The following is a 17,052-nucleotide window of genomic DNA, read 5'->3' on the forward strand; positions in this document are numbered from 1 at the left end:
TAGATTGTCATGAACATCCAGATAAATCATGAGATAAACTTGAATCTTTAAATCTTTTTTGCCTTGAAACCTTTTTACATTTTTACTTACATTTTACCATAAAAAAAGTAACCTTTTTTTATCATAATTATTTCCTTTTGTTCATCATCTTCAGTACAAAATATCATTCAAAATCACCTTCTAATTTGTTGACAATTGACACATTACAAGGTTGATTAAATGCAACTGACAATAACTCGAGTGTTTAATCAATAGATTGATAGCAATAAAAGTGATTCAATTGTTGTCTATCCTTTCATCATTTAATCAAATTAAACTCCACAACTTAACCTTTCATAAAATCAGATAGTAAAGGTTATATGTTACAATAGGTGTTATGAATTTTCATAATTTTAGGTTTCTATTGTTACTTAGCAATTGACCTTTCATTATCAATTGATTTCAAGATCTTGTTTATTGTCAATGTTTGATTCTTGGGTTTATCATGGTTGAGATGAAACTATGAGAATCCTATTATGCTGACAATGAATAGGAATCAAGTGATTTGGTATTTTATAGCCTAACCAATCGAACCCATTGATCCATACAAAAACAAATATACAATTTAAACTTGAAAACATTAAATTATGATTAAGTTTAAGATTAACGCGATGACCGAGTTAATGGGAAAAGAGAGGAGAAAGAAGAAGGAGAAGAAGAAAGGTTTATGGTTGAACGTATCTTGAAGCATTGAAAGCGTCCATTTTAAGCTTTCCTTTTCACATTTTATTTTCATTTTTGTTGACAGTTTAATTTTGGCCTTTCGTTTGATTGTTTTCTGATCTTGAACTTGCTTTAGAGTAAAGGCTTAAAGATCATCAATAATTATCAACAATCAACTAATTATGCCATTAATTTTGTGCTTTATGTGTAAAATTTTCCTGTAAGAAGCCTTTTCGTGTTTTTATTTCACATTTTTTTGCCCTGTGACTTTACTGGACCCTTGTTTTCATCTATTGATAGACCTGTGACAATCTTTATGTTGGATTAACAAGATAATGGCTTATGTTTCATCTCGTTATTTCATTGTTTATATTGGATACTTTTTCACCATTGGATTGATCAACTGTGATCATCTGATTGTTTCACCTTTAACATCAACCCCATCTTCATCTCATCAATTGGATTACCAATCTGCTTGGAGTCGACTGGAAAATTTTACGAAGCTTTCGATCCATAATTTAGTCAACAGATATCAGAAAGATGTTAATCACATCATCAAATCATCGAAAATTTCCATTGAATGTGAAAATTCGCTTGAAACGTTTATGCAAGATCTAAAGCTAATGAAAGTTGATGCTATACGCCGTAAGTTTAAAACATTATTTTTCACAAGTGTTATTACTATATCTTATCAACTTATTTTCTTGATTTCTGTCCTTATAATAAACTGTATTTGATTCTCAGCATTATAAAATTTATAATTTTAATTTTTAATTCATTTTTAGCCGAATAGACTGGCAATTTATTAATATATTGAAGCAAACCGAAGGCAAGCTGGAATAGTCCAATCTCTGTTTGTAGTACTCTTGTAGTCGTTGGTTTAATGATTTACCGGTTGATCAGTTTATTTCAAACCGCATGTCCCAGTTAATTAATCAGGTTGATCACGATTTGATGAGAATTTAATTCAAATTAATTAATAATTATTCAAATTAATAGAGCACCGGACTGATTGAAACGGTTAAGCCGGCGAATCCTATCAGCCATTAACTCGTAACATTTAAAGAACAATCAGCTGCTTCCCTCCTTTTCTTCTAAGCTCAATTTTTTAGGTTACAACTTTCAAGTCCAATTTTAATGATTTTGATTTTTAATTGAATTAATAGAATTTGATTCGATGGGTCGAATACCAACTGGATTACTAGATGGAACCTGGATTGATCCTGGATCGTTTCACCAATGTCTTGATTTACCAGGGACTCAATATTGCTTCATGTTTTCCAAAATGCCTCTACCATCAGCAAACCATCGTGAAGGCTGGCATCGTCCTCATTCCAATCAACAATTTAATTTAACCACGGAAGCTTTTAAATATTTAACATCCTATGCTCACTTCTTTCGTTATTTAAATTTAACAACTGGTCTCTGTGTTCCACAATTGTGTTCAAAAGATGACATCCAATCAATAGCTGTAACTGGCCATAATTATTACAAGACTGGATTCACTGTCAATGTTGACTTGTGCACAAATCGGTCAAGTTCAAATGAAATCGCTTTGCGGGAAATCATTGCTACTTTTTTCATTGTTGCCATAATCTCGTTGAATATTGCTGGGACAATAACAAAGGGAACTCGAGGTCCACAATTCTTATCTCATTTCAATTTCGCAGCGAATTGGAAAAAGTTATTTCAACCTCGATCATCTGATGCAGCAATTCCTGCTCTTGATGGTATAAAGACTATTACAATGGCATTTATGATTCTGGTTCACATATTTTTTCTACTTTTTTATCCAAAATATCTTTCTTCTTTCAAAATTCCTGGTACATCAACCTCACCATTGGTTGTTTTATTTTTTCTTGGGCCTTTCACAGTGGATACCTTTTTCCTCATCACAGGCTTAGAGATGACACTTCAGTTAATCAAAAAAAGGCGACCTTTCAACCTGACGGGTTATTTATTGATGAGATACATTCGCTTTGTTACGGTAATTGGCTGGACGATTTGCTGTTACATCGTATTTTTCTCTAATCATGTGCGTGATATAATTGGCGGGCCTTATTGGCCTTTTTTCAAAGCTACAGGAACCATCCCTGTTAAATGTGGACGCAAATGGCCTCTTCATATTTTGTTGATTGCTCATTATTTTAATGTCGGCGAAGATTCACAGTTATGTTTACTGGGTGATTGGTATCTTGAAGCTGATTACTTATTTACAGTGCTATTTCTGGCCATTTTAATTCCTAGTTTGAAAGGAAAATTAAAAGCTTCATATGTTATCACTAGCATTTTTATAATTTTTGGCTCTGTGATTATCGGACTGGTCATGCATTTCGGAGAAGTTCAACACACATGGCAACCTTTAATGTATCAAGACGAAGGTTTCATCCGTTATCTGGCATTTATTCATGGCAAACCGTGGGGTCATATTAGTCCGTACTTCATTGGTGTTTTATTAGGATTAAAGTTTTACGATACAATCAAGGTCAATAAAGTAAGTTCATTAATCAAATTCAAATTAAGACTGGAAAGTCTCAGTCATCTAAATGTTCGTTTGAGTTCGCTTAATTTCGTTTGACAAACTCAATATTGAGATAAAGCGTCGCAAAATAAAGCTGTATTTTAATCTCGAATTAATATACAATATCTGTATAATAATAATGTTTTTCATATTTTTCTTGTTTTTCAAGGTTAAAATGACATCAATCTGGATTATTTGGATTATTTGTTGGATAATTTTAATGATTTATGAATCTTCTATCAATCTGAATCTTTTTGTTGTGCCTTATTCAGTCTCATTGGCTTATGGAATGTTTTCAAAGATAATTTGGTCTTTTATTGTCGGCTGGGTTATTTATGCTTGTCAGCATGGCTATAGTCATCGCTGGATGGAAAAATTTCTGTCTTTTCATGCATTTACTGTTCTGTCTCGTATAAATTTGTCAGTTTTATTTGTTAATCTATTAGTTGTTAGGCTAAGAAATGCCACCCTACAATCAAATTCACTTCCAATTTTAATGGATATCATCTATTCAGAAGTGATTCCACTTTTTGTTATAATTTATGCTGTTTCTTTTGTTTTCAGTGTTTTAGTTGAGGGGCCAACAATCAATTTAATTAAACAAATGGCCACGAGAAAACCAAGGAACAAGAAAGTTACTGATATTGCATTGGCAACTGACGAAGCAGTTAAGTCTGTGTTAACTAGTTCATGACGCTTCTTGATTTGAGAAGAAAGTTTTAACTTATGATGTATTTTATTTCACTTTGTTGGGGAATAAGCCATGAATAAAATTCACTCTCAAAGGGATATTGAATTATCAAATGAATTATCTTTATTAGGAAACAGAAAGTTATTAAGATTAATCAAGAAACGACAAACGGTAAATTAAAGTTTCTTATAATAACTTGTGCTGACATCTGTCGAGAGTATGAAGCTCTCTTTAATCATATGTTGTTTTTTATGAGTTTTATGTTTGCAAAAGAAGCAGCTTAACCATAACAAAATGACAGTGATTAACTAATTGTATATTTTGATTTTGTTTATGATAATTGTTTAAATATCATCTCCACCTAACATCTTTACAATCATTCCTTTTGATTTGTGTATTTTTAAATAGTCAACATGTCTCAAAAACCTGAACCCGACACAGGCCAAGTTGATTATGCTGCTAAGATCAAAGACTTGGAAGAAAAATTGTTGACCTTTAGAATCAAAAGAGCCGAAGATTCTAAGAAGCTGCAAGAGATGGAACGGATTAAAATTCAAAACCAGCAACTTCTCGAGTTTAAAAAACAAATCCTTGAGTCAAGGGCAGAATTGTCCAAACAATTAACCCAAGCTAAAAAAGAAGCTGAAGAGGCCGTTGCTGAAAAGATTCGCCATGCTGAAGAAATGAAAGATTTGGCAGAAACTGCTGAAATTGCAACTCTGGATAAGGAAATGGCCGAAGAAAAATATGAACAGCTTTTAAAAGAGCATGAGACACTCAAAGAAAAATATGAAGAGATTTCGATAGATTTCGAGCTACTGAAAAGTGAAATCGATATGCAAGGAGAGGGAGTTTCTAATGCCTACGAGGTTAAGCAACTTCAGCTCCAAAATTCAAGGTACAACGAAGCAATCATAAAGTTACGAGATCTATTATCTGCGGATAAAGTCGAGATTCAAGGCTTGCAGAAAGATTTGAAAGATTCTCAAAACCAATTGAGTGAATTACAAAGGCTCAAAGAGAAACATGAAAAAGACATCGCTAGTTTGGAAGCCAACGTTAGTGAGTTGAAGGAACAAATTGATGATGCTCTCGGTTCGCAAGAAATGGTTGAAATTTTGACCGAGAAAAATCTCGAATTAGAGGATAAAGTGAAAACCTTACAAGAAGAGATTGACGATCTCGAGAAAATCCACGAAATCAATGAACAGTTACAAGAAGGGGCTCGTGACACAGAATTAGAGCTTCGGGAAGAATTGGACTTGAACAGGAGTAAAATTGCTGCTCTACTCAAAAAGATAGAGGATAATCAGGAAGCGTTGGCAAATTATGAAAGTACTATACAAAAATTCAGAGAATTGGTTAAACAGTTGAGAGATGAGAATGCTGATCTTCGTAAACAAGGAAATCTTGCCCAAACACAAAGTCAAGAACAACAAGTGGAAAATATTGAATTTAAAATGCGTTTTGCTGAATCAAAAGCCGTCGCCCATGCTGTTGAAATGGATTTGCGTAGATTGGAAATCACACAATTTAAAATTCAAATCAAACTTTTGTCAAAATTTTTACCTCAGAGTTTCTTTATGCCTGGAGGAGATCATGATGCTATTCAAGTGCTTTTATTTGTTGTTCGTGTATCAGAAAAGTGTGATATTATCTCTCGTCAAATGCTCGAAAAATTCCCTATTATGGAAGATGAAAAACTATCAGCTTCTGTTGGTTCTGATGACATTATAAAGAAAACAAATGAAATTCAACGACAACAAAGTTTCACTCTTCGTCTGCTTTTCCTTCTGTCATCAATCCAAACCATCTTAAGTCAATATACTGATTCTCTCAAATCTTGTTCCATAGAACTTTATCTCAAAATAGCTTCGCTTTATCCTGAACTCAAGACCCATGAAAAAGTAATTGATGGTTGTATTGAACTCTTAAAGAAGGATCGCCTTGATGAAACTGTGTCTCTCGACAATGTAGAGAAAGCATTAAATTACTTTGTTTCTCTGTATAACCTCCATTTAGCCGATAACAAAGTCAACAATTGCCGGGATCTTCTCTCTAATTTTGTATTAATCATGAAATCAGGTGTTGATGTGTCACTCGTAGATGTTGCTATGATAGACAAATGTTTATCTCCTAATGCCGAAGGAAGGGAACGAATTGATATGCTTAAGACATATCTAGGAGATATTCAAGAGTTCTCTAAGAAGATTAAACGTCGATTGATTGCTGATAACAACACTATCAATTTGAGTCCAATACTGGAAAACGAAGTTCGTGATTGTATTATACAAATGTTCAAAGCTGTTGGTGCCCTTTATACGATTCGTAAAACAATAGTCGAAGCAACCACCGTAGCATCAACTGAAGCTGATGAAATTATTTTATTCCAAGGTTTCCAAGAAATTGATGCAATGATTACTCAAACTGGTGGTTTTAAATTTTTAGAAGTTTCCTTAAACGGAATAATGAGTGTTTGTAGTCAATTATCCACTGGATTACAGCAAGGAGATTTCGAAGGAGAAGTAAAACGTTCAGAGAATGTAGATGAAGATCGCCTAGACCCACTCGAAGCTCGTGCTCAGTATGTAACTGATCAAAGTGGAAAACTCAGTGAATATAAAATCAAATTGGAAAGTAAAGAAAATGAAATCAATGAATTGAAGAAAGCTTTGAAACTCAAAATATCTGAAACCAGCGAGATGCAGATACGAAAAGATTTAGCAGAGAAAAAATTATTATCAGCAACTAAGAGTTCCAATGAAAAAGTTGGTAAACTGCAAGCTGAACTAGATGAACATCGTGATATGACAAGGAGAAGAGAACGTGAATATGAAGAAACTCTAAATCATTATCAAGCAGATATCGAAGCTCTTGAATCGGAACGAAATGAACTCAAAGAAAAGGTTAAAATTCTTTCAAAGCGTACAATTTTCGAAGGTTTAACGAAATCAGTTACATCATTAAATACTGCACCACGCCATGACACTTCACCTTCATCATCTTTGTCGCCGTTAGAATCCAGTTATATGCAATCAATATCAGCATTAAGGAATGCGTTAAAGATTGTTAAAGATGAAAACATCAGGCTTAAATGTCGATTGGAAGAGAAAAAATTGCGCATTGATAATGTCAAATTCAATTCGGCTCTTTCTCGAACCAAGCCCCTGTGGTATCTTAAAGTAACGGGCAAATTAATTGGTAACATTGACGATGGCTCCGGAGGAGATAAAATGAAAACATTGTATATTAAAGAACGTAATTTACTAAACAAAATTGAAAATTTTAGACATGAAGCTAGAATGAAACTAATCAACCAAAAACTATTTGATCCATCAAAGTCTTTAAGGGACCAAATTGTTGAAGAACAAATTGAAAAGAGAAAATTGCAAACCGACTATGACAAGCTATCTGGTGAAATAATTGGATTTGTGACTGAAAAAAAATCAGCATTACTTTATTGATAATTAACAATTAAATTCAAAGGTAATCGGGCCCCATGTTATATATTAAAATAACCATTTTTCACTTTGAAATTTTAAATATTGCATTCTTATCATTGATTTTGATTCTATCTTTATGGTGTTTTTATCAACTTTTAATATCAATTTTATATCAAATTAAAATTTTGATAGTAAACTTGATTACTGTTCATCGCATTTAAATAATGACTCATTGATAAGAGTTCACGAAAAGTCTCAACAGCTTAAATAAAGGTATCAGCGGCTGATCTATCCAATCGGCTTCACGCATTCAATCGTATTTTAGTTTCATCAGCCTAGCCGATGTATTTTTTTGTGAATATCAGCTTAGCTGACAGTCGGCTTCAATAACATTTTGACAAATTGATCTTGCATCTGAAAACATCTGATTAATTCTTGACTCATTTAGGCGTAAAATGATTGTTTATTATCTTACATCGATTCCAATTTCTTTTTAAATGATCACAATTGTTCATTTGCTACGTGCTATCTTCTGAAATGTAATCCCGCAGTTCCAGTATTTTTTCAATATTTATTTATAATTTATACCATCTAATTTTTTGTTTATATTTTATGTTTTCTTGAAATGTCTAAAGTACATTTGATCCAAAATGATATTCGCAATGAAGAAATGGTTCAACAGGTTGTCGAAACCATTGAAAGGTTGCAACTTATTGTGGACAATATGTTTAACTCTGTTGATGACCGACTTGTCAACTTTAAAGGACGGATAAATGGTATTCAGGAACGCTCCAATGAAGCTCAAAGAAAAATTGATAAAATTAGAGAGTCTAAATCGAAAGTAACTAAAGTCTTTGCTCGTCATCGTTATCCTGCAAAAAATGTTTACCAGGATTACAAGCCTCTTGGTCAGCTTCTTTGGTCCATAAATAACCAGGATCCGATTGCTAAACCTTACTCTAAAGAACCTATCAAAGCAGTTCATGTTCCATTTGATGATGAATCCTTGAAAGATAAAATTAAATTTTTCATCACTGCTAGAGAAAAACGACCTGCTGGTAGTGGTTCGCTTGATTTAAAGGAAGATGCGGATTCAGTGCCATGGGAAAGAATATCAAATGTAGGAACTCTGGTCATGTTTAATTCATCTGAAAATCCATTCATTCGATCTCGTCAAGCATCTTCGCTAGTTGATGTTAAAATGAAAAATCGAAAAGGAGTTCAATCATTAATGGATCACACTGACGGTATCATTCCTTTAACCCCCTCAACAATTCTAAATTCTGAACAAGTTGAAACACAAGAGAAAATTCTGCAGTATAATCCAAATTCACAAGCGGCTCCAAAAATTTTAGATTCATTGCCATCAGCTTTGCCTCATTTACCTGGAATAGCTGATGATCTATTATTTTCAAGTGAGGAGATTTATGATCCATTGGAAAATCCATCCAATAACCTTCCTGTGGGAACAGTTAATCATGATTTCCAGATTCAACGTCAAGCTGCTCCGCCATCGGTGCCATCATCAGTGCCATCGATGCCATCGATGCCATCAACCTCGTTACCACCATTGGGATCCCCTCCACCGCCGCCACCACCTCCTCCTCCTCCACCTCCACCATCCCTGCCGTCACTAACAACAACGACACCAACAGTACAAGTACCGTTACAATCAACGGTTACTACAATGATTCCAGGAGTACCTCCACCACCGCCTCCTCCACCTCCACCACCTCCACCGCAGCTACCACCCGCTCTTCCTCCTCAATCTTCTTCTACAGAACAAGCATCAAATGCTGTAGAAATCGCTCAACCAGCCCCAAAAGTACCTGTTGTATCCGATGCCAGAGAAGGATTGTTGGCTTCAATTCGTCAAGCTGGTGGTAGACCCACAAAAAAAGCCAATAATCTGAGGCAGCGTAAGATTGAGGAAAAGAAGGAGGCTCGTGCTGTAGTAAGCAATGATTTTATGTCTGCCTTACAACAAAAACTTAACGATAGAAGAAAAGGAATCAGCGGAAAACGAAGTGAGACAGATGAACCGAAGGCCGGGTCATCTTTAGGTCGAGTAGTAGCAGCTCTGACTCAAAGGCGAGATAGTATATCATCATCAGCTTCATCAATCAATGATGATGCCGACTGGGACGATGGTTAATTATGCTAACTAGCTTTGTAAATTTTCTTGTTATGCGTGTATTTTTGTAGTAAAAAAGTAATTTATACGTTATTTAATACAAAACAAAAGCTCTTTTCTTTGTTATCAAAAGGCTAAATTAGTCTATATCAATAAATTCATCCAAAAAATCATCTATGACTATTTAATTACTTGCATTAACAAGTTGTAAGTGGCAAGAAACAAGATCGGAAAACAAAAAGCATAAAATCGAGTTGATGAATCAAGTATAATGAACTCATGTAAAATCATCAGAAAATCTTTACAAAAAGTGATACCTTAGTTTTTAAATGAAATTAAATAATAAATCGCAGCAAATGACATTGTTTCATATAAAAATTTCATTGATTTGAAATGATTAAAAAAGATGCTTGAATATGCCTAGTGATGAAATGATAAGATTATGCTCATTATGCCTGGCTCTTGCAACCATATGTTTTACATCTTAGCATAACGAGAATTCGTCAATTTTTCAACAACAGTTAATCTCTTTTTACCTCTAGATGTTTTCTTAATTTTAAAATTTGTTTTATTTATTTTTTCTTGATTGCTCTATTTTTATATTATAGTTATTATTTTATTAACTATTTCTATTGTATTATTTCTCACTTGAATTTCAAAGTGGTGCTTTCTCTATGTGATTTCAGTGACCATTACAACCTGTATTACTGATAAGAAGACATTGATTGCCATTGTATTATTATTATCTTATATCTTCCGATCATCATCCTTACTGTTATTTAAGTAAATATTATTTGGCTATTAACATAACCGCATTGTTGCTCACAATGGTAAACTTTCTAAGGTTTGCCTTTAAAGGCAAGCAAACTGAATTAGAATGTGATTAATAAAATGGATCTTTTCCATCGCAGGACTCGAAATAAACCGTATCTACAATTTGATCGTTTGAACCATATCCTTAGTAAGTATCTTGATCAACCTCTGCCAATCTAGTCAATTTATCCCTCAAATATACAAATTTATAGGTTTAAAACTCAGAAATTATCCCCAATATGATTGATTATTTCCATCATCTCGTTCACTCATGTTACTCATGTTATTCCTACCCAAATTACCTTTCTTTGTTTTTTTTATTCTGCAAATATATCTATTGAATAGTAATTAGTTAACATCTTTTTGAAACAACGTGTCTTCTCAAGATCTCTATTAACATGTAGTTTGGATTCAGTTGTACTTGGTGCCTCAATTGCAACGAGTCACTCACAACTTTTTGAAATTTCAACATCAATTTGAATCTTTGAAAGTTTTCGTTCATGGTTAATATACTGTTAATTCACCATCTTAATTTTGATCTTTACAGTTGGGTTAAATACCGAGTCACTGGATAAAGCATTGCCTGATTGATATAGAGTATAAAAGTACTCTATCTAGGTCAGTAAAGCTCAGTTGATATTAGTTACTTATCCGTTCCTTATTATCGGTTGAGTTACTTTTTTACAAGATATTTATGTGAGATAAATTACGTAAAATATAAAAATCAGAATCAGTCTGTGCTCGTACAAGGAAGGTGGGGTGAGATTTAGACGATGAGCTGATGTAAAAAGTCACCTTATCTTTATATGCTTCTTTTACGATTGCTATAATCTCGAAAATCAGAGTCAGTAAAGTGATTTGAAATCATGTTTAAATTATGTTTCCATATCTTATTTTGAAATCAAATTTCTAAATAATGTTTATAATGTTTCACTGAATAACCCATTCACATGCATTTTAAGCTTCCATAAGTTTTCACTTGCATTTATCCATTCGTTTCAGCCCATTATAACAATCATTCATCATTATGATCATTAACATAATTTAAATCATAATTTAGAAAATTGTTCACGTGAAACTTGTTTGATAAATTCAGTTTTTCAAACATTTTTCTCTCTTTTTCTCTCCCATTTCCCTTTTTTCTTCACTCTCCCTCTCAATTTTTCTCCCTTTGTTTATTTCTGTTTTTCCATCTTCACTTGATTGTCTTTTTCTTCTCATTAACGTATATTTCAACGAAATGGTCTCTAATTGTGCTCCATCTCATCCTTACAGTGATTTAGGTCAACTTCGGTGTCTTCGCCGTCTGGGCAGCTCATCACAGGATTCCAGTGAAATGCGTCAAATGCCTTGGTTCGGAATGGATATCGGTGGTACTCTTGTTAAACTGGTTTACTTCGAACCCACCGATAACACTCCAGACGATGAGAAAAATGAAACTGAAACAGTAAAAATCATTCGCCATTATCTGAAAAGTCGTTCAGCTTATGGTAAAACTGGTAAACGTGATGTTCACCTTCAAATGGAATGTTCCATCAAAAATCGTCGTGGAATCCTTCACTTTGTACGCTTTCCAACGAGTGAAATGCCAGTTTTCATTAGTTTAGCTCGTTCAAAAGGAATCGCTCAACTGGCCAGCACAGTTTGTGCCACTGGTGGAGGTGCTTATAAATTTGAAAAGCAATTTTCCGAAGAACTTAATCTGACTCTGAAAAAATTTGATGAACTTGCTTCTCTCATTCATGGTATCCATTTCATTGAGAGATATAATCCACAAGAATGTTTTTACCTTCAAAATCCAATGGAAGATGAAAAATTTCGTAAAATTCCCTTCGATTTCAGTGACTCATACCCATTCCTAGTGGTAAACATTGGATCTGGTGTTTCCATTCTCGCTGTTTACTCACAAGACAAGTATAAACGCGTCTCAGGTACCAGTCTTGGTGGCGGAACATTCGTTGGCCTTTGCTGTCTTCTTACTGGTTGTGAAACTTTCGAGGACGCCATTGCTTTAGCCAGCTCCGGTGATTCAAATAAAGTTGACAAATTAGTCAGAGATATTTACGGTGGTGATTATCCTAAATTTGGCCTAACTGGGGATACGATTGCTTGCAGGTTTGTCAATTTTATCTACTAAATCCACATTTTCGCCCACATTGGTTAACCACGAGTACATGTAATCAGCTTTTCTGTATTTGAAAGTTTTTCATTATTTGTTCAGTTGTTAATCACTAATGAAAAAAACAAAACTAATGCATCAGAATTTAAATTAGCTAATTAGAAGTTAACAAAACATTCATCAATATTTTAGTGATTTCTTAACCAGGGACTTTTAAGTTAGAAATTTGTTAGTTTAAAATACCCAAGCAATTAACATGATTATTTAATATATTTTCAACAATCTCCCGATTGTTTTTAAATTTATGCGTATTAATCTTCACTTGAATCTCAGGTTGTTGTGAAGATCAATGCGTTGTATGTTGTATTATAACTATCATTGATATTTCTTCTCGTGCCAAAATCACAAAATTTATTAGCTTCAATAACTTGTTAACATCTTTCTGAGTAATGTTCTTTGTATTTATCATTTCTCAATTTCTTTTTTATGATTTACAGTTTTGGACACATGATTAGCAAGGAGAAGCGAGATAAAGTGAGCAAAGCTGACTTAGCTCGAGCCACTTTAGTTACCATTACAAATAACATTGGATCGATTGCACGAATGTGCGCTGTCAATGAAGGAATTGAACGTGTTGTTTTCACGGGCAACTTTCTCCGTGTAAATCAAATTTCAATGCGACTTTTAGCTTATGCTATGGACTTTTGGTCTGGTGGAACCTTGAAAGCTCTTTTCCTCGAACATGAAGGATACTTTGGAGCTGTTGGCTGTCTTCTTGAATTGGTTTGATCATAATTCAGCCAATTATCCAAAAAGCTGTCCACCACTTCGTTAGTTAAATTGTTTTCATAATTTGTATCGAGAAATATCAAAAGCCAAAATTTGAACAACTTACAGCATATCTAAAGCAAAGCTTTTCCCGAAAAATTTCCGGTTTTATATTGACTACTTTTTTATAATTGTTAACCCAGTTGGACTAAATGTGCTCGAATGTTTCCCGATGTTTGACTGTCATGTCCCGATGATCGGAAAATCTTAATATTTCTTCTCTTTTCCATTTTTTATGTGACAAATGAAAAGTTTTATATCCACAATTCATTACTGATCAGCTCATACAAGTAAAAGCTAATCTACTGAGACTTGAGTGATCTTATTTTGTTTTATTAGCAAAAACCTGAAGGTTTTCTAGTTAATTCAGCATCAAAGCTATGTAACTTCAATAAAACTTGATCAAAAATCATTCAATCACTTGAATGATTTTTGATTTTTGATATTTATTTTATCTCTGAGTAATTAACGAAAAATCATATTTTAAAAAGCCGCGAAAGCTAATGCTAAGGATGCAAGTAAAAATAGTCTTATGATATTTCAATAATCAAAAAAATGATTCAATGAGAGAAATAATAGAAAATAATAAAACAAAGCAAAATGCTTTCAATTTAATATAACTAATCCTTTCTCCAAGTCAACAAACGAATGAATAGGTCAATATTTTTAAGAAAATTTGAACTAAACACTTTTATTTACAAAATTTTTGTGAATCTAATTCAACAACGTGCTGTAAAAATTATAATTTTTGTTCCTCATTGTGCATTGCGACTTCAACGTTGGCTGTGTCATCTAACTTGTCGCTTTTTCTTTGTCCAAATCTTATCCAACAGCTTACCAAAAGTGGATATAATATGATTGTGGCTACCAAAAGAAATACAGCTCCAGGTTGATGAGCTATTGTCAAGCTAAATATTGAAGTATACAGGAAAGTACCGCCTAATCCTGTGAAAATTTCAAGAGCTGTTGATAGAGTTAAAATTTGAGCCGATTCAACTGAATCAACTGTCGAAACTATGAGACTACGAATAGCTACACTGGAGATTCGTCCACATGAACCAATAACGTATCCAGCAATGTAACCTCGAATGGTCAAGAAAATTCCTCTAATGGCAAAAAAAGCCACCAATGATAAACATCCAAATAATGCAATACTTGAATCAGATAAGCCTAAAAATTTCAAAATTGATGGCCCAATAAAGGTTGCAATGGTTGGTGGTACATAAACAAGTGTCAACATTGACGTATATGCTTCTTCTGTGAGTCCATAAACACGTTGAGCAAACTGATAGGCAATTCCGTCTTCACTGCCAATTGCCGCATTACAAATTGCACCTGAAGTCAACAACAAAATCAATCTTAATCTACCTGAATTTGGTCTTTTCTTTAAAAACAATAAGGCACACTCTTTAGCTCTAGAGATACGGAAAACATCGGTGATGACTTGAATGAAAGATGCTTTCTCCTTTTCAATGTTTTTTTCGTAAACAAATGAAGGTTTCATCAAAATGGTGTAAATCAATCCAATCAATTGCATTGACAAGCCAACTATAAAAACCCCAGCATAATTTTTACGCTGACCAGATATCCATGGGTCCTGAGCAAGAATGTGACCACCCAAAAAACTAGCGCCAAGCCTAGCTGTAAACGAAGAAGTGAAACGGTAAAGATTAGTAACAAAATTGTCAACAGTTAATCCAATTCTCACCAGTTTTGGCAAAAAGCTCGATCACTGAAAAGCGAACGATTACCAGATGTTTTGGAGTCCCCCATGAAATGGAAGTGTAAACAGAACTGTATACCAAAAATATACCACCACTTAATGCATAAGGTACATAAGCCAAAAGTATAGCCCACCAAGCTGATGAATAAAAGATTCGGCAGAAGCTGTAATCAAATTTATTTTGACAGAAGGAGATGAACTTTATATCTTAACATGATACTTACGAGCAGTGAATACAAACGAATTGACCAGCATTAGTGAAGTTTCAATAATGGCTCCACAAAAGACTGAAATAATGAATGGCTTGAAATATTTCGGATAATTTCCCAGCCAATAGCCAACAAAAACTGACATAAACAGAGACGGTATACTGCTAACTAAGAATTGCCAGTTTTTAAATTTATTGGCGGCTTGAAGTATCGTCTGGGTTTCATTCGAATTGGGAAAAGATGTAAAATTTGAGCAAAATTGTTCATCCAGTTTAAGATGGTTTAGGCACATTTTATCCTCCATTAACTGTGTCACAGCTATGACTTGAATCATTGAAGCAAGGGCAATCATGAGCACACAGAAATCAAATTTCATTAAATTCAAATAGGAAAGCAGAAATTTAATTTTTTCCGACATTTCAGATTCGTTTTGATTGTTTAACTTTTAAAACAAAAATGTAACAGTTAAATCTATTGAATAGATTTGGACGCTAGCGATGAACACTTAATAGCAAACGACTCGACACTGGCCCAGCCAATAATGGCCTCAATTGTTTTTATAGCAATATCTTACAAGTAATCTTAATCCCTCACCCCATTACCTTGGAGGTTATCTGGATATCAGTACATACGACCGGATAATCTGTGATTAAGTAACATTGTCAACAGTTAAGCCTTCCCATGGGTTGAGAACTTTTAACAGAGCAAATGACAATCGGTATTAACAATTATTTCAACCTCCAATTTTGTAAGATTTTCTGCTTTAATTCTAATGGAAATGGGTGCGTCTTCACCTAACTAGTGGAATTAAGATTATATAATTACTGATTCTGAGATGAAGTTACATAAAATGTATTTATCATTATTGATCCTTTAGAGATCAGCTGAAATTAAAATGATTTGCACACGGATGAACTTAAATCTCAATCGTTGATCCAAGCAAACGAAATCAGGGTTCAATCAAACCTTTGATCGGATAGAGACTGGATAAATCATTACAATTATAACTTTTTGAATATAATGATGTCTGCAACCGGAAATTAACCGTAAATTTAAGACACATAAAGACAATTTTTTATATTTTATGTTTATTTGAATTGAATCAGTCTCATCTACATTGAGAAAATCATAGTCACAATATTTGCTTCGCAATTCAACTAATTTATCAAACCATTGAGCACAAACTTCATTGACGAGTCCTTCTCCAATCAATTTCATTTATATTACATTAATTTTTCTATCATTAGTATAGAACTTGTTTAAATCATAATCAAATTCAAAAATCCTCCAAATTTTGCATGATATCAATAAGAGGAAAAGGCAAGCAAAAATCTGTTAATATTTACATGGAAGTATTAACGCCAGAGAGGAATGCCAGTGGAAAATTTAAGTGACAATTAAGTCAAAATGTTGGTAGCAACAATAACTACTGATTTATGTAACTTTGACCAAAAACTGTTAGACTTCAAGTTGTATTGATCTTGATCAGCATCACCAAACGTTTCCTCTGTCTGACTGTTTAATTGTATGTTAACTGCTCATTACTAATATATTTTTAGCTGATTATTTATAACATTATAAAGCAAATGAAAAGCGCATTCTCGGCTAACTATAATTAGATTAAATTAACTTCAACTTGAGACGTTTCTCAAATTTTCAAGAGAAAAGTCAGAAAAGGATGAAACAAAGTTAACCAATGAGTTGGTGATGATGATTAGTGAAACTAAAATCATCTCGATTGTGCCTCTTTTAATAATTTTCAATAAATAAATGTTGAATAAACATTTAAACCATGAAATATTCACCCGTAATCATAATTGTAATCAAATTATTCAATGAAATGTGATCATTTAATTGATTTATCTTGCT

At 33.4% G+C, this 17,052-nt stretch overlaps 4 protein-coding genes across 9 annotated transcripts; 3 read left to right on the plus strand and 1 right to left on the minus strand.

Annotated features, from left to right (window-relative positions):
• Nucleotides 1–485: 485 nt before the first annotated feature.
• Nucleotides 486–4,012, plus strand: LOC107369173 (nose resistant to fluoxetine protein 6). Of its 3 annotated transcripts, XM_089268632.1 has the most exons (4): nt 486–922; nt 1,003–1,347; nt 1,869–3,196; nt 3,393–4,012. In XM_089268632.1, the coding sequence occupies exons 2-4, from the start codon at nt 1,038–1,040 to the stop codon at nt 3,915–3,917; spliced, it is 2,163 nt and encodes a 720-aa protein (XP_089124758.1). In that variant the 5' UTR covers nt 486–922; nt 1,003–1,037; the 3' UTR covers nt 3,918–4,012. The 3 variants fall into 3 exon arrangements, with proteins under 3 accessions (XP_089124758.1, XP_015792585.2, XP_015792586.2); XM_015937099.3 differs by having other exon boundaries at nt 486–1,347; XM_015937100.3 differs by lacking the exons at nt 486–922; nt 1,003–1,347 and adding an exon at nt 1,506–1,641.
• A 170-nt stretch (nt 4,013–4,182) lies between these two features.
• On the plus strand, nt 4,183–9,601 carry LOC107369032 (dynactin subunit 1). Its single transcript, XM_089268781.1, has 2 exons — nt 4,183–7,375; nt 7,953–9,601. Exons 1-2 carry the CDS (start codon nt 4,328–4,330, stop codon nt 9,510–9,512), a joined length of 4,608 nt encoding a protein of 1,535 aa, XP_089124907.1. The 5' UTR covers nt 4,183–4,327; the 3' UTR covers nt 9,513–9,601.
• A 370-nt stretch (nt 9,602–9,971) lies between these two features.
• On the plus strand, nt 9,972–13,700 carry fbl (pantothenate kinase 3 fbl). 4 transcript variants are annotated; one of them, XM_025162281.2, is made up of 5 exons: nt 9,972–10,321; nt 10,403–10,452; nt 10,852–10,922; nt 11,580–12,419; nt 12,921–13,700. In XM_025162281.2, the coding sequence occupies exons 4-5, from the start codon at nt 11,641–11,643 to the stop codon at nt 13,210–13,212; spliced, it is 1,071 nt and encodes a 356-aa protein (XP_025018049.1). In that variant the 5' UTR covers nt 9,972–10,321; nt 10,403–10,452; nt 10,852–10,922; nt 11,580–11,640; the 3' UTR covers nt 13,213–13,700. The 4 variants fall into 4 exon arrangements, with proteins under 4 accessions (XP_025018049.1, XP_089124927.1, XP_015792590.1 ...); XM_089268801.1 differs by having other exon boundaries at nt 9,972–10,274; XM_015937104.3 differs by lacking the exon at nt 10,852–10,922.
• A 182-nt stretch (nt 13,701–13,882) lies between these two features.
• Nucleotides 13,883–15,722, minus strand: LOC107369175 (uncharacterized). Its single transcript, XM_015937102.3, has 3 exons — nt 15,199–15,722; nt 14,960–15,112; nt 13,883–14,892 (listed from the first exon to the last, which is right to left on the minus strand). The coding sequence occupies exons 1-3, from the start codon at nt 15,599–15,601 to the stop codon at nt 13,991–13,993; spliced, it is 1,458 nt and encodes a 485-aa protein (XP_015792588.2). The 5' UTR covers nt 15,602–15,722; the 3' UTR covers nt 13,883–13,990.
• Between the last annotated feature and the right edge of the window lie 1,330 nt (nt 15,723–17,052).

The sequence above is a fragment of the Tetranychus urticae genome, chromosome 3, assembly GCF_039701765.1.
Source record: "Tetranychus urticae isolate SD_2017Ah chromosome 3, NJAU_TeUrti_SD_1.0, whole genome shotgun sequence".
NCBI lineage: Eukaryota > Metazoa > Arthropoda > Arachnida > Trombidiformes > Tetranychidae > Tetranychus > Tetranychus urticae.